Genomic DNA, 22,140 nt, shown 5'->3' on the forward strand with positions numbered 1-22,140 from the left:
GGAGGCCCGTGAGCGAACAGGAGCAGAAACGGGGGAAATGCAGACTGACCTCCACTGCAGCCGCTGCAGCTCCCAGCCGGCTACCCATCATCCTCTGGAGCCGCGCGCCGCCTCCTCTGGAGGGGGCTGCAGGAGAGCTCTTCTCTGCCCCCTGCTGGCGGCCAGGCGGTAGTGCAGGGCTGCGCCTCCGGACAGGGCTGGAATACTGATGTGGCGGTGCAGGCTGCTGCAGTGTCCACCTCCCCGCCTCCACACGGAACCAGTCAGACTGCCACTTTCACCAGAACCACCTCCACAGCAGGAGAACCTGGGGAGGAGGCGGAGACGACAACAACAACAACAACAAAAAAAATTAAAAAGAGAAAACGAAGAAAAAAAAACTGTGTTGTTCCATCAGGAGAATAACCTGATGTGAATGTGAAACATGATGGAGTGCTGCTCAAAGGTCACCTGGTGGTGGCGCTGCTGCTCATCCGTCCATCACCATCACCATCACCTCATCCACAACTCCTGCCTCACCTCTTCACATAGCCACAAAAAAATAAAATCTACCTTTGTGACATCACCAAAGGCGTGAACTCCAGCTCAGTGTGCTACAGTGTACAGCTAGGTTCTCACCTGCTCCTCAGTGCTCCCCGGTGCTCCTCACCTGCTCCTCAGTGCTCCTCGGTGCTCCCCGGTGCTCCTCAGTGCTCCTCAGTGCTCCTCGGAGCTCCTCAGTGCTCCTCACCTGCTCCTCAGTGCTCCTCGGAGCTCCTCAGTGCTCCTCGGTGCTCCTCACCTGCTCCTCGGAGCTCCTCAGTGCTCCTCACCTGCTCCTCACCGGCTCCTCAGTGCTCCTCGGTGCTCCTCAGTGCTCCTCACCTGCTCCTCAGTGCTCCTCGGTGCTCCTCGGTGCTCCTCAGTGCTCCTCACCTGCTCCTCGGAGCTCCTCAGTGCTCCTCGGTGCTCCTCAGTGCTCCTCAGTGCTCCTCACCTGCTCCTCGGTGCTCCTGCTGGATGAGGTTCTGGCAGGTAGAATCACCTGGAACTTTGAGCATAACATCCTCTACTCACTCACTCACTGCCTCACCTCAGCGGCCTCCAACTGCACCTGGAGGTCAGCACACACTAGACAGCATCAGGCAGCCTATGTGGGACACACTGCTACTCTGCTGCCCCCTGCAGGCACATTCAAATAACTTGAAAACACTTTTTTGTTCCTGCTTGCATGAGGCCAAACTCCATCTTGATGGCCCCCTGGTGGCTGGGTGCTGTACACCAGCTTGCCGTCATAAACCCCCCCCCCCCCCCCCCCCAAGTCAAGTCACAGACTCACAACACAACATCAATATAAAACAAAGTGCATTTATTTAAAAATATAAATATTTCCCCGCCGCCGCCTCGCAGTGACAATCTGCTTCCACACGGTGAGCGACAGCCTCGGCGTCTGCTGTCCCTCCTAGTGCCCTTCAGCCGCTTCCTCATTGGCCACCGAGGGCTCGGTGGGCGGAGCGTCGTCCTCGGAGCCCGTCTGGCGAGCCGCCGTCCGGAACAAACGCATCAAATCCCGAAACCGGCGCGACACCTGGAGGGAGGAGGAGGAGCAGGAGGAGGAGGAGGAGGAGGAGGAGGAGGAGGAGTTAGGGAGCCATCTGGGGTCGACACGGACAGGAAATAAAAATGAGCCAATGGCGGCTCGGCAGCCGGGAGAGCCGACCAATCACCTCATTGGACGTCTTGTTGCCGAGGAGAGTGGAGATGGCCTGGAAGGTGCTCTGATTGGCTCCCTCCTGCTGACACGTGGTCAGGATGACCCGGTCAGCCTCCCTGAAACACAGCCGCAGGAGTCACTCCTGCTGGAGGAGGAGGAGGAGGAGGAGGAGGAGGAGCAGAGGGGAGGCCTACCTGGTCCACAGGATGACCTTCTCCCCGCTGGCGGTCAGCGAGATGTTCTTGGCACAGACGGGGACGTCAGGAGGAGGGCTGGGACGAGGAGGTGGAGGAGGAGGAGGAGGAGGAGCACTGGAGGAGGAGGAGCAGCTGGGTGGAAACGTGGAGGAGGTGCAGAGGTTGGAGGAGCTGGGCAGCGCCTCCTCTATCCTGCTCTTCTTCTTCTTCTCCTCTTCATCATTGTCGTCGTCGTCGTCCTCCTCCTGCTCCTCCTGCTCCTCCTTCTCATCGGCCTCCCACAGTGCACTGCTCTGATCTGCCAGGAGAGAGCAGGGAATTCAGAGGGGGGGAAGGAGGAGGAGGGAGGAGTAGGAGGAGGAGGAGGAGGAGCAGCAGACCTGGCCGAGCACCTGGGGACCCCCGCCGCCCGCCTGGCGGTGGGCTCTCCCTCTTGGGGACGCAGGCCTCGTCGTGGGCGGAGCCTAGCTGGGAGTACGCCGGGTGCAGACTCTTGATGGCCCTGGACACGCCCCCTGGCGTCTGCAGCTTGCTGCCGTGGCAGTGGCAGCGTCCTTTCCTCCGCAGCCGCCGACTCTTGGCGTCGCCGCAGGGGCAGGGCCAGTCCTTGTCCGACCAATCACAGTCCTGGAAACACACACAAGCAAAGCAGGGCTGCTGACCGTCGACTCGTCATCATCGTCTTCGTCACGTTCCACTGGCTGGCTGCATCACGGCCGTGTTGAGCTTTGCTGCAGGCTGCCCGCCCAGCCCAGACCAACCAGCGGGGGGCAGTGTCGGTCACCTTGTAGCTCCTGTGGGCGGCCAGCTTCCTCCTCTGGCGCCGGCTGCTCATTGGTAGGATCTTATGCCCCTCCTCCTCCTCCTCCAGCTCGGGCAGCGTCACTTCCTCGAAGCCGCCGGCGCCGGCGCCACCTAGGGGCAAGAGGCCGACACCATCGCCGCCGTCGGACCCGCCCCCCGCCTCCTCGGGCCAGTGGGCCTCCTCAAACTGGCCCGGGCGGGCCGGAGGTGGGCGGAGCTCTTCGAAAAACACCCAGAATTCACTCTGGAGGTGGGTGTGGCCTCTCAGCAGCGTTTCCATCTGAGCCTTCAGCTGAGAGAACGACGAGAGACACCGGATCAGCTGGAGGCCACCGGTGTGTGTGTGTGTGTGTGTGTGTGTGTGTGTGTGTGTGTGTGTGTGTGTGTGTGTGTGGCCCAACCTCCTGGATGCCAGCGGGGCTGAGTTCCGGTCCGATCTGCAGGGCCTTGATGATCTTCTGGTAGTGGGAGGGGTTTTCTCCGAAGGTGATCTCCAGCTGCCGCAGGAAGCGGCGGCTGCGCTCGAAGGCCTGCTGCTCCTGCAGCTGCCAGAGAGGAGACAGTGGCTTCAGCAGCAGGACCGGAGCACACACACACACACACACACACACACACACACACACACACACACACACACACACACACACACACACACACAGCTCACCAGTCCGCACTGCAGCGCCTGCTCAGGGTGCAGGAAGGCAGCAAAGTCCTTCAGCAGCTCCGTCTGCTCCCCCAGGACGCCGCGCAGCTTCCGGAACAGTGATGTCACTTCCGGCCCCTCCCCCACCTGCTTGAACTCCTGCAGCAAGGACACAAAGTCCTGGACGCGCTCCGGCGTGTCCTGCAGGACCTCGCGCACCTGCAGGGGGCAGACAGTGACATCAGCAGGGGCTCGGTGCAGCTCGGGCAGCTCCTGCTCCTCCACTACCTCCTCCACCTCCTCCACTACCTCCTCCACCTCCTCCACTACCTCCTCCTGCTCCTCCACTACCTCCACCACCTCCACTACCTCCACTACCTCCTCCTGCTCCTCCACCTCCTCCACTACCTCCACTACCTCCTCCTGCTCCTCCACCACCTCCTCCTGCTCCTCCACCAACTCCTGCTCCTCCACTACCTCCTCCACTACCTCCACTACCTCCTCCTGCTCCTCCACCACCTCCACCACCTCCTCCACTACCTCCTCCTGCTCCTCCACTACCTCCTCCTGCTCCTCCACCACCTCCACTACCACCTCCTGCTCCTCCACTATCTCCACCCCCTCCTCCACTACCTCCTCCACTACCTCCTCCTGCTCCTCCACTACCTCCACTACCTCTTCCTGCTCCACCACCACCTCCACTACCTCCTCCTGCTCCTCCACTACCTCCACCACCTCCTCCACTACCTCCTCCTGCTCCTCCACTACCTCCAACACCTCCTCCACTACCTCCTCCTGCTCCTCCACCTCCTCCACTACCACCTCCTGCTCCTCCACTACCTCCACCACCTCCTCCACTACCACCTCCTGCTCCTACACTACCTCCACCACCTCCTCCACTACCTCCTCCTGCTCCTCCACTACCTCCACCACCTCCTCCACTACCACCTCCTGCTCCTCCACTACCTCCTCCTGCTCCTCCACCACCTCCACTACCTCCTCTTGCTCCTCCAGCTCCTCTACCACCTCCTCCTGCTCCTCCACCAACTCCTGCTCCTCCACCACCTCCTCCACTACCTCCACTACCTCCTCCTGCTCCTCCACCACCTCCACCACCACCTCCACTACCTCCTCCTGCTCCTCCACTACCTCCACCACCTCCTCCACTACCACCTCCTGCTCCTCCACTACCTCCTCCTGCTCCTCTACCACCTCCACTACCTCCTCTTGCTCCTCCAGCTCCTCCACCACCTCCTCCTGCTCCTCCACCACTTCCTCCTGCTCCTCCATCACCTCCACTACCTCCTCCTGCTCCTCCACTACCTCCTCCTGCTCCTCCACTACCTCCTCCTGCTCCTCTACCACCTCCACTACCTCCTCTTGCTCCTCCAGCTCCTCCACCACCTCCTCCTGCTCCTCCACCACTTCCTCCTGCTCCTCCATCACCTCCACTACCTCCTCCTGCTCCTCCACTACCTCCTCCTGCTCCTCCACCACCTCCACTACCTCCTCCTGCTCCTCCACCACCTCCTCCTGCTCCTCCACCACCTCCACTACCTCCTCCTGCTCCTCCTCCTCCTGCTCCTCCACCACCTCCTCCTGCTCCTCCTGCTCCTCCACCTCCTGCTCCTCCTCCTCCTCCTCCTGCTCCTCCACCACCTCCTCCTGCTCCTCACCCTGCTCAGGTAGTTCTGGGCGAAGGCCGAGTCCTTGCTCTCGCGCTGCGGGTCGTTGTCCAGGATGTTGTCGTCGTACAGCAGCAGCAGCTTGGCGCCGTCCTTGCTGTGGCGCTCCTGGCGGCTCCTCCCCAGGCCCCGCAGAGGTCGGCTCCGCCCTGCCGGGACAAGATGCGTTAGGAGCGGCCACCGGAGGGCGCTGCGATGGAGCGAGCGGAGCCGGAGGGCCTGACCTCGTCCTCGACCCGGACACCTCCCTCCGCCCCCGCGGGCCGTCCGCTCGCCCGGCGCCGCCTCCTCGTCCCGGCTCTCCTTGCCGCTCCTCCCCTCGCCGGACTCCTCCCCTTTAGGCCCCTCTTCCTCCTCCTCCTCCTCCTCTTCCTCCTGGGAGCCGGCCGAGTGCTCCTCCTCCGACTCTCCGTCCGTGCAGAGGCGGCGCTCAGCGGCCAACCACGTCAGCTGCTTCATGGTCTCCTGAGAGAGAACGCAGCAGATCACCAGTCAACCTGGGCAGGAGCTGACTGCTAGTTCACTGGTAGTTGACTGGTAGTTGACTGGTAGTTGACTGGTAGCTGACTGCTAGCTGGCTAGCTGACTAGCATGGCGAGCTAGCGTGCAACACCACTGCAGTGATGAACCCTGGTGACTGACTGCTAGTTGACTGCTAGTTGACTGCTAGTTGACTGCTAGTTGACTGGTAGTTGATTGGTAGTTGACTGACAGTGTGAATCACCTGCAGCTCCGGCACCGACAGCACCGACTCCTCCGACGCCGACGACATCACTTCCTCCTCGTCCTCGTCCTGCGTCAGCTCGTCAAAGTCCTCCTCCTCCTCTTCCTCCTCCTCCTCCTCGCCCTGTCGCTCCTGCTCCTCGTCCTTGTCCTTCTCCTCCTCCTCTTGATCCTCCTCCCCACCGGCACCGCCATCGTCTTCTCCCGGCTCATCCTCTCTCTGGCCACCCTCCTCCTCCTCCTCCTCCTCTTCCCCCTCCTCCTGCTGCTGCTGCTCCCCATCCTCTCCACCCCCGGACTCCTCCCCTCCTCCTCCTCCACCTGTATCACCTCCTTCTCCCACCGTCTTCTGCTCCTCCCCTCCGCCGCCATTCTCACCTCCGTTCATGGTGAGGACGCCTGAGACTTCCACCTCCTCCTCCTCCTCCTCCTGCTCCTCCCCCTCCTCGTCCTGCTCCTCCTCCTCCATGCAGGATGACAGCGGGCTGAGGGTTGAAGGTGAAGCTGTAGACTCCGCCTCCTCGCCGTGGAGCTGCGGCTCCAACACCTGGACGTGTTTCCCCAATGCCTGCTGGGAGCTGCTGTCAGTGGGCGGAGCCTGAGGCGTCCACGCCATCTGCAGGAGGACGTAGGCCGGGGTCACGGCCGGGGTCGTGCAGGGCACCCCGGGAGGACCTGGGGTCTCAGGTGGAGGGGTGGGGCCAGGGGAGGCAGGGTGGGCGGTGCCGGTGTCCGCGGGAGGAGGAGGAGGGGGCAGGGGGAGGGGCCGGACGCCGATCGGCCGTGCGTTCCGCCCCCCGTGGTGGGCGGGGGGCTTGGCGAGCGGCAGCAGTGAGGCATTGTGGGCCAGCGTGAAGAAGCGGCGGTGGGGGGGGCGGGGGGCCGAGGGGGGGCGGCACTTGTGCAGGAAGTGCGGGTGGAGGCGCAGGCTGCAGCCCGGCGGCAGCGAGGGGGGGTAGCCGCCGCCGCCCAATCGCGTCTTCTGGATGATCAGCTGACTGTTCTGCAGGCCACAGCAGCCGGCAACACAACAACACAACACAACAACAACACAATGTCAGCACTGCTAGAACCGCACTGAGCCTTCTTTTTAAATTGGCTTCGAGCCGTTGTGGCGGCATCGGCCAATCAGACGTCACGGTCGGCAGATCACGTGACGCTGCCGACCGTGACAGCTGTACGTCATTAAAGGTCCGTGGTTTAAAAACATATAAGCAGAAGGAGACCAGCTAACAGGTCAGCCTCTGTGTGTGTGTGTGTGTGTGTGTGAGACCTTTAGCCAGTTTGGCATGTTGGGGCAGGTTCTGTCCACTGGGGGGCACTGGTCTTCAGGCTGAACTCGACCACAGGCGAGGGGAAGAGTGGGCATGATCTTGTGTTTCAGGTACGTCTGAGAGGACCACACACACACACACACACACACACACACACACACACACACACACACACACACACACACACACACACACACACACACACACACACACACACACACACACACACACACGAGAAGGGTCAGGTGGAGCCCAGGTGAGCGTGTGATGTCCCGGTGGCCACGCCCACCTTGATGATGTTGCTGGCTGGAGCCCTGGAGGAGGAGCTCAGCTCCCTCAGGTGCTTCTTGACGCTCCAGCGCGTCTTGCACAGCAGGTAGGAGCTGATGAGCTCCTCCCGCTGGGCGGTGCCCTCGAAGTGCCTCAGCGCCAGCAGCAGCAGCCTGCGCAAAGCATCATGGGAGACGCAGTTCAGCCACGCAGTATGTGTGTGTGTGAGTGTGAGTGTGTGTGTGTGCGTGTGTGCGTGTGTGTGTGTGTGTGAGTGTGTGTGTGTGTGAGTGTGTGAGTGCAGACCCGTTCTCTCCTGCTGTGTAGATGCTACGCTGGTCCCGCCTCCGCTCCAGGCTGCAGACAGGAAGCAGCTCCGGGTACAGGAAGACGGGCCGCGTGGCGAACAGCCAGGCCGCCTCGGCGGGCAGCAGCGGGAAGGCGTGGCCTAGAGGGAGGGGAGGGGCGGAGTCAGAGCAGTGCTTCCCGACTCCGGGCGAGCCGAGCCGGTGCAGAAGCGCCTGTCACTCACTGCTGGTGGTCTGAGCCATGGTGGGCAGCCAGCGCTTGGCGGCGGCGGCGGCGGCGCGGGGCGAGACGTGAGGCCGGGCGCTCGGTGGCGCCTCCCGCAGGAGGTCCAGGGCGGGACGCAGGTTGCACGCCTGGAAGCTGCTGCTGCTGCTGCTGCTGCTGGGGAAGAGCTGCTGCTGCTGCTGCTGGCGCTGGGCAAACTGCTGCAGCTCCTCCTGCACAGAGGAGGAGGAGGAGGACGGGACAGGTGTGTCAGGTAGAGGGCGCCAGGTGTTCATTGTGAGGGGACGGAGGGGGGCGGAGCTCTGACCAGGTAGTGCTCCGTCATGCAGGCCTCGTGGTTCAGCGCCTCCACGCGGCGACACAGCAGGTGGAGCTGAGTGAGCAGCTGGACGTGCTGCACACACACACACACACACACACACACACACACACACACACACACACACAGGTCAGTGTACATACCACGCACGCAGGCGCCACCAGGGCGGCGCCACAACAACAACAACAACAACAACAACAAACGGGGAGTTAGAAAGAGGAGTGAGTAGTTGGAGTGTCGTTATCATCTGAGCTGCTGGATGAACTGCACCACTAGTCTGCGCTGCAGAGTGGATCTACTGGCACAACAGGACCAGCAGCACCAACAGTTTGAAATGAAGTTCTGTGATTGGCTGAAACGTAGCGAAACGTCATCGTCGTCTGCCGTCGTGCATCGAACCCAACACACACACACACACACACACACACACACACACACACACACACACACACACACACACACACAGCCTACCTGCTGGACCTGCTGCTGCAGCTGCAGCCGCTGGCTGTGGTCCAGGTGGAGGGGGGAGGGGCCTGGCAGCACCAGCAGGGTGTAGCCGCTGGCGGGATGCGGGGCGGGATGTGGGGCGGGCGCTGCGCCGCCGCCGCCGCCTCTGTGCTGATTGGTGGTGTCCAGCAGGGCGCGCCGCTGCTGCTGCGCCTCGTACCGCTTCCTCACCGCCCGCCGCCGCTCCGTCAGCACGCTGGCCAGCGGCGCCTCGAAGCTGCCGGCGGCGAGGCACAGGGCAAGACGGGCGTGAGACGTTATGCGCGAGCCCCTCCCCCACACACCCGCCCACCCACCCACTCAGACTGTCTGTGCAAAACAAGGAGGCGGAGCCTGAGCGTGTGGGCCACCCGCTGCTCTCCTCACGGCGAGGCTCTCCACCAGGAGGACGGAGGAGCAGCGGCGGCCGTTTCTCTTCCTCCCGACCCAAACAGTGACAACACTTCTCTGCTGCACCGTCCCAACGAGAGGGTGTGTGTGTGTGTGTGCGTGTGTGCGTGTGTGTGTGTGTGTGTGTGTGTGTGTGTGTGTGTGTGAGTACCGCAAGGTCTTGGGGACGTTGAATTGGGCTCCAGCCGGCGACAGCGCCTCCGTCTCCTCCTCCTGGAGCTGCGCGGGGAGCAGAGGGTCATGTGACACACTGATCCGTTACATCACAGTGTTGGCCGAGTCTCCACTGGTCTGGATCCAAACCCCCGGTCCGCCCAGACCCAGACCCAGACCCAGTAAAAACGCCTGCGATGGTCTGGAGACCAGGACAAACCTCCAGTACTACGACACTACTGACTGGAGGAGGAGCCAAAGTCTCCAGCACCTCCCATAAACCTCCTCAAACCCGTCCAGAAGCAGCGGTGCTCCAGAACCTGGCTGGGTCTGAATTCAGGGTCTGCATCCTTGGAAGGAAGCCTCCTCCCAGGACCCGGCCCAGAAGGACCAACCCAAACCCGCCTCCAGCCTTCACCGCCGTTCCCTCCTGCTGCCCCCCCCCCCCAGAAGTGACGTTTTCATAGCATCAAGCTAACCATTGGTTGGTTTAAATAAAAACCTGCGGTAAAAACTGAAGATTTGATGTGAATTTTATACGTGGTGTCTTTGCCAGTAGATGGCGCTAATATTCGGCTGACTTCCCAGGATCCCAGGATGCTTTGCAGCAGCACCACCACCACCACCACCACCACCACCATCATGGAGATGGTGACCAACTGAAGGTCTTCAGGAGGCCTCTCACCGTGTCAAACAGCTCGTCCAGCAGCTCATTCACCTCCTTCTCTGGAAAACAGAGAGAGACACAAGTCAGCGCTGAGGCCCCTCCCCCTCAGAGCTGGACCAACACCGGGTCCTGGGACCTACTGGTGATCTGGACGGCCCGGTCCGTGCGGTAGTCCTCCAGGTCCGGCTCGTCCAGGTCGTCCAGGACGTTGTACTCTGGGTCGTCCTCGTCTTCGGCCTCCTCTGCACAGCGAAACACAGAGAAACCTGAGAACGCTGCCCCCTGCTGGTGGGTGGTGAGCTTTGACCGACGCCACGCGCACCCTCGGTGTCGCGCGCCACCAGGCCCTGCAGCCACGCGGTCCAGTGGCGGTCCTCCTCCAGGGCGGCGCTCTGCTCGTACATGTCGGCCGTGGTGTCCGGGGGCAGGAGCTCCGCCTCCAGCTGCACCAGCGGGACGTCCACCAGGGGGCGTTTGGAGCGCGTGCGGGACGCCAGGCCGCTGGGGCCACCGCTGTCGTCCGACTTCCTGTCCAGACACTGAGCCGGCAGACAGACAGACAGACAGTCAGAGACAGACAGACAGACAGACAGACAGAGAAGGAAACAGACACACCTACCTGCTCATAGTGGTAGGCGAGGCCGCAGTTTAGCTCCTCCTCCACGGCATTGAGCCGCTCCAGGAAGGAGGAGGTGTCGGGAGGTGGCAGGAGGTGGTGGGTGGAGGAGGAGGAGGAGCTCTCCGCCTGGTGCCTCGCACGGCCCACAGGTTTCTACACACAGAGGTCAGAGGTCAGCACACGTCAACGACAACAGCGCCCCCTGGTGACGGCACAGTCGTGGCCGGGCATCGTCCAATCAGTGATGGGGGGCAGGGAATGGGCGGGGCCAGAAGGAGACGTATTGTAATTTCATTATGTTTGCATAGAACTTTAATCTTGGCCGTCACTGGGCTGTCCGACACTTCTGGGCTCCTAAATGTGTGTGACGCTTTTAGTTTAAATCCTCAAATGAAAAACGGCCTGCGGCTGCAGGAGCAGCAGCAGCAGCAGCAGCAGCAGCAGCAGCAGAGGTCACAGTACCTGCAGCGCTTCCTCCTCCTGGCCCTCCAGATACTGAGCAACTGAGCCCTGGTGCATTCTGGGAGGTGAGGACAAGCTGTCGCCATCGCTGGGCAAAGTCTGCGCACACACACACACACACACACACACACACACACACACACACACACACACACACACACGCGTCAATTCACCCTTTCACCAGAGGTGACGAGTGATGAACTTTATTTCAGGTCACATAAAGAACAACAACAAAATCAGTACAAAGAACACAGACACACAGAACAACACAACGGGTTGAAGACATGCAGACGTCTACGCCAGAGGTGTGACAAATGCTTTGTGTGGCAGGCAGGCAGGCACGGTCAGGGCCATCATGACTCCCCTCGGACTGATTCCTCAGCAGGACCCTGAACGCATCATTAAACACCACCTGGAGTCTTTTGTTCCTCTGTGCGGCGCCACAGCAGCCACAGCCCTGACACCATCAGTGCATCATCTCTGAAGAGGCAACACCACACCACACCAGGAGGCTCACCTCCTCCGCTGTGTCGTCCTCCTCCTGCTCCTCAGGACAGTACTCCTCGTCTGAAGAGTCCTCCTCCTCCTCCAGGTCGATGTCCACAAACTGGGGCGTCTGGTGGACAGACAGACAGACAGACAGACAGACAGACAGTCAGTCAGTCAGTCAGACACACACTGGCGCAGGAGTGACGCTGCAGGCAGGTGCAGAGGCTTCACCTTGGGAGCGCTGGCCGCCGACGCACTCCAGCTGGCCGTCTGCAGGCAGCAAACACAGGGTCAGGGTGAGACCAGACCCCCGGGAAGAACAGAGGTCACATGACCGGGGGGGCGGGGGTGTTGGCTTCTCACCTGTGCGTGCTGCACGGCCTGCCTCAGTCTGGACCGGGTCATCTTGGGCTCCTGGAGAAGGACGGACAGACGGACAGACGGACAGACAGGTCGTATTGGAAGCAGAGCTGCTGAGTCCGAATGGCTGGAGGCCTTTCTCACACACACACACACACACACACACACACACACACACACACACACACACACACACAGACTCACAAACATGGGCAGGTCCTGCGTGGCTCTGATGGCGGCCTTCATCATCTCCACCACGTGCTGATGGGTGATCACCTCCTGGCCAGCAACACAGGTGCACACAAGAGTTCAGACAGGTGGAGGTGACCCGCCAACAGGTGGCGCTGTGTCTGTGTGTGTGTGTGTGTGTGTGTCTGAGAGAGTGAGGTGCTCACGTGCAGGATGGCGCGCACGTTGCGTGACGTCAGGTTGAGCTGCTTGGACTTCCTGCTGAGGTCCAGGTCCAGTCGGCCCAGCTCGTCCTCGCTGGACTCACCCGCTGTCGCTCCACCTGTGCAGGCCGAGGTGGAGGAGGAGGTGAGACACACCTGGGGGTCTCCTCCTCCTCCTCCTCCTCCTCCTCCTCCTCCTCCTCCTCCTCCTCCTCCTCCGCCACCACAGGAGTGTTGTGTAACGCTGTATGCTCACCAGTGTCGTCCGTCTGTCTGTCCGCACCGGAACTTCCTGTCCACAACTTCCTGTCGGGTCGGCTGACGCCCGTCTGTCCATCTGTCCTCAGTGACTTGGAGACCAGAGGACAGGCGTCCTCGTCGGCCGGCTGTCGCTTCTCCGCCTGCTGGAACACACAGCATTGGATTTGATTTATTTCAAACATGTAAGAAAGGAAAGAGAAATAAAAAGGATACAAAACCAAGACGCACAAAATTAAAAAAAAATATAAAAAATAAGCACCAGTGAAAAATACAAGAGAATAATATTGTTCATGTTGGAAAAGGGGTGGGAGGAAGTTATATATTCCTACCCCTAGACTCAAATAAAGATACAAACGTATGAACTAAATTAAGTTTATAGAACAGAAAACAACAGAGAACAACTCTAGAAGGTCTCAATACATACATATACATGTATAGTAATAATAATAATAATAATAATAATAATAATAATAATTTCATCCAGCAGACTGGGAGAGTTGCAAGTGGGGAAACAATGGCAAACTGGTCAGACGCGTATGGCTGCGGTGCTTCAGGTATACTGTATACAAAAGTTCTGGCTCACTTGTTCATTTCTGCATTGAACTCAGTTCTAACCCGTTTGTTGTTGTTGTTTTTTTAATGAACCAATGATCTTTAATGCCCTGCGATCATTGCGGCTGCACGGAAACCAGTCACTAGCATGGGAACATTTGAGTGTTTTATGAAAACCCATTTTCAGCGTCTGATTTAAAAGTGATTGAAAGAATTCCAAGTGTGCACATTTCTGTGTGAACACACGAATTAGACATTCGCGGCACCAGCTGTTAAAAGCCATCCCATAATGTGTTCAGCACATCCTGACTGGTTTTCGTGCACCAGTGATGTTCTCGGAGCATTGCAGTATTGTTTCGTGTAGCTGCTTATGATGGAGTTCAATGCAGGAATAAGTCGGTGAACTGAACACTTTTGAACGGTAGCGTATTTGTAATTATAATATATTGTAATTAATACAAACATGCGGTTTCCTCTCTAACCACTCCGCTGAGTCTCACTAGCATTGTGGCTAAACCTCTGAGCTAACATCAGTTCGGTTCGGGGTGGGGGAACCTCGCGCTACTTCTTCACATCAACTCCATATCCTCCCCGACATACAAAGTCAACTTTGATTGTGTGAACGTCGCACTAAATAACTAAGTGGCTAACACAACTTACAATACACACCGCTCCTACTGAGCAGGCGCAATGGCGCGCTGTGTTTTTTTTTTTTTTTTTTTTTTTGGGGGGGGGGGGGGGGTATGGCGCCAAGTTGGAGCAGCAGCAGGTTCGGAACCGGTGAGCGGAGGAGGTTCTAGAGGAGTACCGGGGGTGAGGAGAGAAACTCACCCGGAGGCGGACGCTGCTTTCGTGGGCCATCACTGTCTCATTCCCACACTCTGGCCGCCAGCGAGCTGCGTTAGCTTCCGCTCGGCTAACTACCGGATGTTTGGGCATTACACTTCCGGTATGCCGCCTTGTGACATCCGGGTCGGTTGAACGCACGTCGCTCAAAGTGAAGATTCTGAAAAATTAGACGGAACGGAAAATGTTGTAGTAGTTCTGCAATTCAACTTTAAAAGGTGAATTTGACATATTATATCAAGGAATAATATGCAAATCAATATATTTCAAGTTTTTTATTTCTTTGCATTTTGCTGATCAGGTCTTGCAGCTTAAAAAAAACAACTCAAATGTTATAATAATTTTCTGAGTTTGTGGCTTTGTGGTTTTAATCAGCTGAAAATCTTAATCAGCAAAGTTACAACAAGGAACTGATTGAGATGTCAATTTGCGTGGAATGGCTCAATAAAATGTGTTGCTTTCATTTTTTATGTTAAATTGCCACAATAAAACAACTTTTACTTGATATTCTAATTTTTCGGCTAGTAAATATATATACATATATCTCAAACATGGATGTTTTAAAAGAAAAGTAGAAAAAAGGAGTCTCCGCAGGAATGTCTAGCTGCTGCGCCATCTGCTGGCGAAACCTGCCGAGTTGAGTTGAGGCTGAAAAGAAAGTGAAAGTCCGGAGGAGTCGGTCGGCAGGAGGTGAGTGTGTTTCTCCGCAGTTTTTACTGAAATTATCGTGAAAAGTGGCCGCGTGGTGTCTTTCCGCAGGTGTGGTGGGAGTGTTTGAAAGCTTGTGCAGCGGTGGAGAGTGTGACCGTGTGTACACCTGAAGAGTGTCACCGTGTGAAACACGCTGCCGTCGACTCTCCTCTACCGGCCTGTCTGTGTTTTCCGCCTCAGAACGACGCCAGAGAGCCGCGACGTGCCGCTGCTGTCGACTTCAGTTGAATCGCCCAGAATGTCGTCACCAAGGGTGAGTGACGTCACTCCAGAGACTTTTTTTTTTTTTTTATGTGAAAGCACTCAACCAGCAGTGACCTGAGGCCACAATGCTGCTGTGTGTCCCGTGTGTCTGGTCAGGAGGACTGGGTAGAGCTGGACCAGAATGGGGGACCAGCAGGACCAGCAGCTGGACTCTCTCTGGAGGGAGTGCAGGCCGAAATCATCAAATACCAGGTGACACCGCCGCTGCTTGAGCTGTGTGACCCTGAATGGGTGTCCGCTGGTGGCAGGGCAAAGGTCACTGCAGAGCTGGATAAGAGAGTGTGTGTGTGTGTGTGTGTGTGTGTGTGTGTGTGTGTGTCACAGATCAACACCTGAAACTTTCAGAAAACACAATTGGTGTTAGAATTCAAAATATTTAACACAACATTTCACGGCTAAATAAATCAGATTTGTGTAGAATAAATCTTCAAGCTGGTCTCAGGTGGTGGGGTGGAGGTGGGGTGGAGATGGGGGTGGGGTCACTGAGCTCCCACCTGCTTCTGTGTCTGCAGAAGAGGCACGACCAGCTGGTGGCGGAGCAGGAGACTCTGAAGACCTCCATCAAGGAGCGCCAGGACCTGACCTACCAGTTCCTGCAGCGCAGTGAGAAGCTGCAGCAGGACCTGCAGGACGACCGGGAGCACTTCCGGCAGAAGCTGGAGGCTGAGAAGGTTTGGACCTCCCACCACCACCGCTTCAGCACCACCGCTTCAGCACCTCATTAGATCAAACATCACCGTGTCCCTGTTCCGCCTGAGCAGCAGAGCACTGAGAGCCTCGCCGCTGTGTTCTCCTGCAGGAGAAGGTGAAACTCCTCCAGCAGGAGGAGGTCCAGCTGGCGGAGCAGGTGGAGGAGGTGCAGGCCGCCCTGGGGGAGGAGGAGTCTCGGCTCAAGCACCTGAAAGAGAAGGTTGATGTACGTACGTTCTAGCTGAAGGTCTGCGGCTTCCTCCCGTCACCGACCCCCGCAGTGGGACTCAAGACAGCGCCACCTTCTGGTTGCAGGTATTCAGTTCGGCGCCGGAGGTGAAGGTCTACTTTGCCGGCCAGACGGTGGAGGCGAGCGATGCCCCCAGCTTTGGGGTAGAGTCGCGGATCGTCTGGCCGATGGTGGGAGGAACGGCGCTCATCACCTTTGAGGAGGAGAAGGGTGAGTGTGAAGAGGGTGAGGGGGGGTGGGGGGGTGGGGGGGGGAGGAGGAGACCAGACAGCTGACTGTCTCCATCCACAGTGGCCAACAGGGTCCTGGAGCTGAAGGAGCACAAGGTGGAGTTGGCCGCCGACTGCCGGATGATGGTGGAGGCGGAGCCTGTGCACCTGCTGGTCCCCAGGAGGGTGGAGGTAAGACCCTGACTGGAGGAGCTGCTGCTGGTTCCAGGCTGGCGGTGTGTCTGAACCGCCGTCCCTCCTCGCACCTTCTCCAGGTGGACACGGAGGTGTGTCCTCGCCGCATCCAGGTCTCCAACCTGCCCAGGATGGACGAGGACACGCTGCTCAGTAAGCTGGAGATCCACTTCTCCAAGAAGAAGAACGGCGGCGGGGAGGTGGAGGCCTGCAACATGAGGAGGGACATCTGGACGGTGGTCATCACCTTTGTGGATAAGAACGGTGAGTCTGTAGCCCATCAGCTCAGCTCAGCTCAGCAGATGGTTTCCCTGACGGATCTCCTGCCCTCCACCAGTGGCTGAAGGTTTGACGCTGACGGAGCACCACGACGTCGTCCTCCGGAAGACCAAGCACACCGTCAAGGTGTCTCCCTTTGTCAACGGCGAGCTGGCCACACTGGAGACAGAGTACCAGCAGTGTCCCCGGACGGTGCTCCTCACAGGCATCCTGGACATCATGGACCAGGAGATCCTGCAGGACCTGTTGGAGATCCACTTCCAGAAGGAGAACAACGGTGGCGGCGAGATCGAGGCGCTGCTCTACAACCCGCTGGGCTGCGAGGTGGACGCCCTCTTCCAGGGGTCGTCCTAGTGAGACCAGACCCACCCTGCCTGTTGGAGCTACTTCTCCTTCTTCTAGTATTCATTGATTTTGTTTTGTTTGGCTTGATTCATATCTTTAGTTTGATCAAAGAATTTGCCATCATTTGGATTCATCACAATACTTTTCATTCTCTTATTTGTAAGGTATTTTATAGCTCTGGCACACGTGTCAGGCTGTCAATATGTACAGTATATATGAGCCAAGTGTAGGGGGCAGCACCGAGAAGGGTCATGGTTTTTTACCAGGGCAAGAGAGGCAGCGGCAGCAGCAGCAGCAGCAGCCACTGTTGGTTGGTTTGCTTGCCAGCGAAGGAATAAATCAACAAAAACCTCAGTTCTTCTCCTGGACGACCGACTCGGTCATAACTCTGTCGTAACTCTGTCGTAACTCTGTCGTAACTCTGTTGTAACTCTGTCATAACTCTGTCGTAACGCTGTCATAACTCTGTCATAACTCTGTTGTAACTCTGTCATAACTCTGTCGTAACTCTGTCGTAACTCTGTCATAACTTCAATCCCCCTGTGCCTCAGTGGACGTTTGGTTTTGATTTTCAATCGTTTGATTTTGTTTGATTAGTTTTGATATGAAGAGCAAAATCACTGCCATAAGAACCTCCTCTCCATGCCAGAGCAGAGGAACCCATCTGAAGAGCAGCCAGACCTTCTGCCGGCCTCCAGTCAAACTCTGCTTTCTTTTCTGCCCCAAAGCTCTGAAACTGTTGTTTGTATTGCTGATACTGACCATCCAAACATCCCTGGTTGGGATTAATAAAGATTAACCAAGAACATCTGACCAGTGATGAAGATGCCTCATTGCATCAACGCTGAACTCCTCAAACTGGTTTCCACTGTCTTCCGGTCTGAAAGTCTCGAGTGGATGTCGATGAAATGGGGTTAAATAAAGATTAAATAAAGACTAATCAAGAACATTTGACCAATCACCACGGTGTCATCGACACAGAATTCAACTGGTTTCAGGTTGTTTATTGTAAAAACAACAAACACGTAACAGCTCTTTTAAAAAAACAAACAAACATCAAAACCAGCAACACGTGTCATCTAAACAGACATCATCAGAGACTGAGAAGCTCCAGCAGGGGGAGACGGAGGAGGGCAGGACAGGTCGAGGCACTTGGACTACAGGAGCAGAAGAAGAAGAAGAGGACGAAGATGAAGAAGAGCAGCAGCAGTGGGAGCAGCAGCGGGACACACGTGGAAGACAAGTTGCCATCGTCTCACATCCAAACAGGGCAACAAAAAACAACCCCCAGGTAATTATATTTCAAAACGTCTAAAAAAAACAGCACAAAAAAACCCAACAAAACTCTACAAACATGGTAGCGGTGATGCTAACACAGCGGCTAGTGCAGCGTCGTCCATCGTTGTGCGTCCCGAGGATTCAAATCTCCGCAGTGTCTTTGTGCAGTCGCGCTTTTTTCTCTCTCTACAATCAAAAACAAACTTTAATATTATTATGACCGGTAATTTAAAAAAAAAAAAAAAAGTGGAGGCCCAGAGACCCCTGGTGGTGGTTATGGGAAGCGTCGCCACCGCTAGCGGCGGCTCCTCCAGCACTGGATACACTTGGATTCTACACGCAGCTACATGGGTTTTATTGCCAGCACATGTAAAACATTTTGTAGCAGTTTTTTGTTTCTTCCTCGAGGTGTAACAGTTTCCTTGACAACCAGAAAACAACTTTTCCTGGTGAGTGAGGCTCCGACGAGCAGGAGAGGAGGAGGGGGAGGGGTGTCCGTCTGCTCCTGTGTGTGTGTGTGTGTGTGTGTGTGTGTCTGCTGCTGATCAGGCGACCAGCGGCGCCCACTCGCTCTCCATGCGTCCGTACTGAAAGAAGGAAAAGCAAAATTCATCACTTCAGTTTGTTTCTTTGTTGGGTTTCTTCTCCCACAGATCAATAAAGTATCTATTCAGCTATCCATCCTGCTATGCAAAAGAGGAATGGGCAAACTATGGCCCGGGGGCCATATGTGGCCTGTTAAGCTTTATAATGCGGCCCTCAGAACTTGAAGCAATGATAAACAGTCAGTCATCAAACTGCTGCACCTCCTCCATGGTTGCAGTGTTTGCATTTCAATAAAGAGCTCGATACCCTGGTGGTTCTGGGTGCTTCTGGGTGGTTCTAAAAGCTAAAAACCCTGGTGGTTCTGGATGGTTCTGGGTGGTTCTAAGAGCTAAACACCCTGGTGGTTCTGGGTGCTTCTGGGTGGTTCTAAGGGCTTCACAGACTCTGATTTGGTTGCAACTTTGCTTCATCTTCCATTGACATCACAGCAACATGTTTCCTCCACCCAAACACTGCATCCACCTGCTGCTGCTCCGCTACCCCCCTCTGGCCCACCGTAGAACCCAGTGTGACCCCACCAGTCAAACAGTTGGCCCAGCGCCGGTCTAAAATCCTTTTAGATTCCACCAGCGCCGGCTCCCTCTCCCTGCCACCGGGTGGCACTGCAGGCCTCACCTGAATGTCAGTCAGCTCCTGGAAGAACCTCTTGGCCAAGTCCGGCCCATTCTCCATGGTGGGGATGTTCAGGGTCTGACGGGAAGTGACATCACCGCGTTAAAGGCCGGCCCTCCCCGCCGTGAACGCGATTGGCCGAGGACGGACTCACCTGTCCTCGGTACAGCAGGCTGCCCACGGGACAAACCACGCAGGCCGTCCCGGCACCAAACACCTCCAGCACACGGCCCGCCTCCAGCGCCGCCAGCAGCTCCTGCATGACCAGGGGCCGCTCCGTCACCTTGAACTCCCCCTGCAGGACAAACACGGCTCGGTTAGCACCGCTGCAGGCGGCCAGCAGGGGGCGCCGCCTGCTTCCTGCTCACCCATCCTCTGGCCAGGTCCAGCAGCGACTGTCTGGTGACGCCGGGGAGGATGAGGCCGTCCTCCAGGGGCGGAGTGATCAGCTCCTTGTCTGCACACACACACACACACACACACACACACACACACACACACACACACACACACACACAGTCATTAAGAGATTCAAAGATTGTGCATTACGAGGTTAAAGTACTTTATAGAGGTAAAAATGGTAAAAAAAAAAAAAATGAACTAAATCCGGCAGTGTTGGCCCAGGTGGTGTCCTACCTCCGTCCTGGTTGGTCCAGTAGATGAAGAGGTTCATGGTTCCCACCTCAGTGATCTCCTCCTGCTCGCCGTACAGCCACAGCACCTGCTGGCAGCCACGCTTCACCGCCTCGTTCTGCACCGCGATGGTCGGCCCGTAGTTCCTGCAGGGGGCGCCAAGGAGAACCATGGAGAACCATGAAGAACCGTGGGGAGGGGAACCATTAAGAACTAAGGAGAACTGGAAGAACCATGAAGAAGTGAGGAGACGTCCAGAGCCTTCACGGATGTTCTGCTGTGTGTGTGTGTGTGTGTGTGTGTGTGTGTGTGTGTGTGTGTCTTCTGTCGGGATGTTTAGAGGTGCGCAGGTGGAGGAGGGTTGGGGGGAGGACTCACCCGCCCATCTTGTAGGCGCCGACTCCGCCCTTCCAGGCCCTGACGAAGGCGGGGTCAGCGAGCAGCGACACGGGGTTGAAGGAGCCGGTGGCGAAGTACGGCCCCACCGGGCCCACGATGACAAAGATCATGGCGTGTTTGGCCAGAGACACGCCCAGCGACGGCTGGTGTGTGTGTGTGGGGGGGGGGTCAGAGGTCAGAGGTCGGGACATCAGGCGGCAGGAGGGCGGGCTCAGGGGGCGGGGCTTACCTCGATCCCGATGAAGGTGGGTCTGATGTAGAGGCTGGCGTCCAGCGAGTAGGGCACCCACTCCTGGTCCACCTCCACCAGCTTCCTGATGCACTCCAGCAGCTCCACCTTGTCAAAGAGCTGCACAGCAAGGGCCAATCAGAGAGCAGGGGAGGCGGGGCTTCACCGCTGCCCAGCCACGGTTCGGGGCGACTCGTGCGGTGTTGCTGTTCTAACGGGCCGAGCAACCAGGAAGTGGGACCCCTGCTGGCCACAGGTGGAATCTCTCTACTCGGGATGGGCGATGTACCGTCGAAACAAATTCACCGCGGTAAGAACGATAAACTCGTGTTGCAACTACGTGCGCAACGCACTTGCTGCTGGCAGCCGGCGGCAGCTCAATGAGTCATGTGTCACACAATAACAAGCACGGGGCTGATAGCGTAGCCACCGTGCTGGATAGCTTAGCCACCGTGCTGGATAGCTTAGCCACCGTGCTCGATAGCTTAGCCACAGTGCTCGATAGCGTAGCCATAGTGCTGGATAGCGTAGCCACAGTGCTCAATAGCTTAGCCACAGTGCTCGATAGCTTAGCCACAGTGCTGGATAGCGTAGCCACAGTGCTGGATAGCGTAGCCACAGTGCTCGATAGCTTAGCCACCGTGCTCGATAGCTTAGCCACAGTGCTGGATAGTGTAGCCATAGTGCTGGATAGCGTAGCCACCGTGCTGGATAGCTTAGCCACAGTGCTGGATAGCGTAGCCACCGTGCTGGATAACTTAGCCACCGTGCTCGATAGCGTAGCCACAGTGCTCGATAGCTTAGCCACCGTGCTCGATAGCGTAGCCAAAAGATGGAGTTGAATTGTTTTATATTGTTTATCGTCACTTTTATTGTTATGGCAATAAATGCCAGAAATGATGGTGATAAGATTTCTAGTCCATCTCGCCCAATCCCTACTCTCTCCGTGTGTGTGTGTGTGGAGGGGGGGGCACTGACCGGGAGGCAGCTCCTGTCGGCGCTGCGGTGCATCCGCTCCATGTTGAGCATCGGCCTGAAGAGGCGGATCCGGTTGTCCACGCCGCGGAACGCCTTCATACCCTCAAACAGCTGTGGAGGTGTGGGGGGGGAGGGCAAGGTCAGAGGTCAGCGGCCACACCCCTACCCACACACACACACACACACACACACACCCACCTCGATGGAGTAGTGCAGGGCGGAGCTGGCCGGGTGCAGCGACAGGTTCTGGAAGGGCTTGATGCGCGGCGCCTCCCAGCCGCCCGACTCGGACCACTCGATGGTCAACATGTGGTCCGAGAACTGCTTCCCAAACACCAGGGAGGACGGGTCCGGCTTGGGCCGGCACGCCGAGCTGCGCTCGACGATGAGGTCGGCCGCCTGGGTGGAGAGGGAGGGGGGCCGGGGGGGGAGACAGAGGGGGGAGACAGAGGGGGGAGGGGCGGCGGGGGGGTCGCAGAGAGCAGTGATTGTACGGCAGTTCACGTTATTGACACAGCATGCTGAGGAATTAACGGGCCGGCGCCGGCGCCGAGATTAATCGGACCCGGCTGGAGTTGAATTACACAGAATTAAAATAACCAGCAGCAGCAGCAGCAGCAGC

The 22,140-nt window shown here is 57.6% G+C and overlaps 3 protein-coding genes across 5 annotated transcripts in view; 1 reads left to right on the forward strand and 2 right to left on the reverse strand.

The window, feature by feature from the left end:
• Nucleotides 1–1,336: 1,336 nt before the first annotated feature.
• gon4lb (gon-4 like b) lies at nucleotides 1,337–13,985 on the reverse strand. Of its 2 annotated transcripts, none has more exons than XM_076017007.1 (29): nucleotides 13,826–13,985; nucleotides 12,438–12,585; nucleotides 12,185–12,300; nucleotides 11,994–12,068; nucleotides 11,793–11,843; nucleotides 11,661–11,699; nucleotides 11,458–11,556; nucleotides 10,941–11,039; nucleotides 10,479–10,631; nucleotides 10,182–10,398; nucleotides 10,000–10,101; nucleotides 9,878–9,918; nucleotides 9,191–9,258; nucleotides 8,614–8,866; nucleotides 8,131–8,217; nucleotides 7,822–8,035; nucleotides 7,596–7,737; nucleotides 7,309–7,462; nucleotides 7,019–7,135; nucleotides 5,747–6,748; nucleotides 5,247–5,487; nucleotides 5,014–5,171; nucleotides 3,359–3,556; nucleotides 3,096–3,239; nucleotides 2,675–2,986; nucleotides 2,271–2,517; nucleotides 1,888–2,188; nucleotides 1,707–1,809; nucleotides 1,337–1,567 (listed from the first exon to the last, which is right to left on the reverse strand). In XM_076017007.1, exons 1-29 carry the CDS (start codon nucleotides 13,931–13,933, stop codon nucleotides 1,442–1,444), a joined length of 5,115 nt encoding a protein of 1,704 aa, XP_075873122.1. In that variant the 5' UTR covers nucleotides 13,934–13,985; the 3' UTR covers nucleotides 1,337–1,441. The 2 variants fall into 2 exon arrangements, with proteins under 2 accessions (XP_075873122.1, XP_075873123.1); XM_076017008.1 differs by having other exon boundaries at nucleotides 12,438–12,582; nucleotides 13,826–13,968.
• Nucleotides 13,986–14,375: 390 nt separating this feature from the next.
• Nucleotides 14,376–17,596, forward strand: ifi35 (interferon-induced protein 35). Of its 2 annotated transcripts, XM_076017013.1 has the most exons (9): nucleotides 14,376–14,530; nucleotides 14,732–14,804; nucleotides 14,912–15,007; nucleotides 15,328–15,486; nucleotides 15,615–15,731; nucleotides 15,821–15,965; nucleotides 16,047–16,156; nucleotides 16,240–16,423; nucleotides 16,497–17,596. In XM_076017013.1, exons 2-9 carry the CDS (start codon nucleotides 14,790–14,792, stop codon nucleotides 16,790–16,792), a joined length of 1,122 nt encoding a protein of 373 aa, XP_075873128.1. In that variant the 5' UTR covers nucleotides 14,376–14,530; nucleotides 14,732–14,789; the 3' UTR covers nucleotides 16,793–17,596. The 2 variants fall into 2 exon arrangements, with proteins under 2 accessions (XP_075873128.1, XP_075873130.1); XM_076017015.1 differs by having other exon boundaries at nucleotides 14,479–14,804.
• Nucleotides 17,597–17,766: 170 nt separating this feature from the next.
• Nucleotides 17,767–22,140, reverse strand: part of bcat2 (branched chain amino-acid transaminase 2, mitochondrial) — a 7,502-nt gene continuing 3,128 nt past the window's right edge. The window contains exons 3-11 of the mRNA XM_076017012.1: nucleotides 21,717–21,917; nucleotides 21,519–21,629; nucleotides 20,541–20,660; nucleotides 20,291–20,454; nucleotides 19,916–20,058; nucleotides 19,648–19,736; nucleotides 19,434–19,574; nucleotides 19,283–19,357; nucleotides 17,767–18,648 (exon numbers count right to left, since the gene is read on the reverse strand). Of these exons, the coding sequence (XP_075873127.1) occupies nucleotides 18,607–18,648; nucleotides 19,283–19,357; nucleotides 19,434–19,574; nucleotides 19,648–19,736; nucleotides 19,916–20,058; nucleotides 20,291–20,454; nucleotides 20,541–20,660; nucleotides 21,519–21,629; nucleotides 21,717–21,917 (1,086 nt within the window). The 3' untranslated portion in view covers nucleotides 17,767–18,606. The remainder of the gene's footprint in view (nucleotides 18,649–19,282; nucleotides 19,358–19,433; nucleotides 19,575–19,647; nucleotides 19,737–19,915; nucleotides 20,059–20,290; nucleotides 20,455–20,540; nucleotides 20,661–21,518; nucleotides 21,630–21,716; nucleotides 21,918–22,140) is intronic.

This window comes from Nelusetta ayraudi, unplaced genomic scaffold (genome assembly GCF_046127955.1).
Source record: "Nelusetta ayraudi isolate G7.1 ecotype Tasmania unplaced genomic scaffold, CSIRO-AGI_Nayr_v1 ptg000256l, whole genome shotgun sequence".
NCBI lineage: Eukaryota > Metazoa > Chordata > Actinopteri > Tetraodontiformes > Monacanthidae > Nelusetta > Nelusetta ayraudi.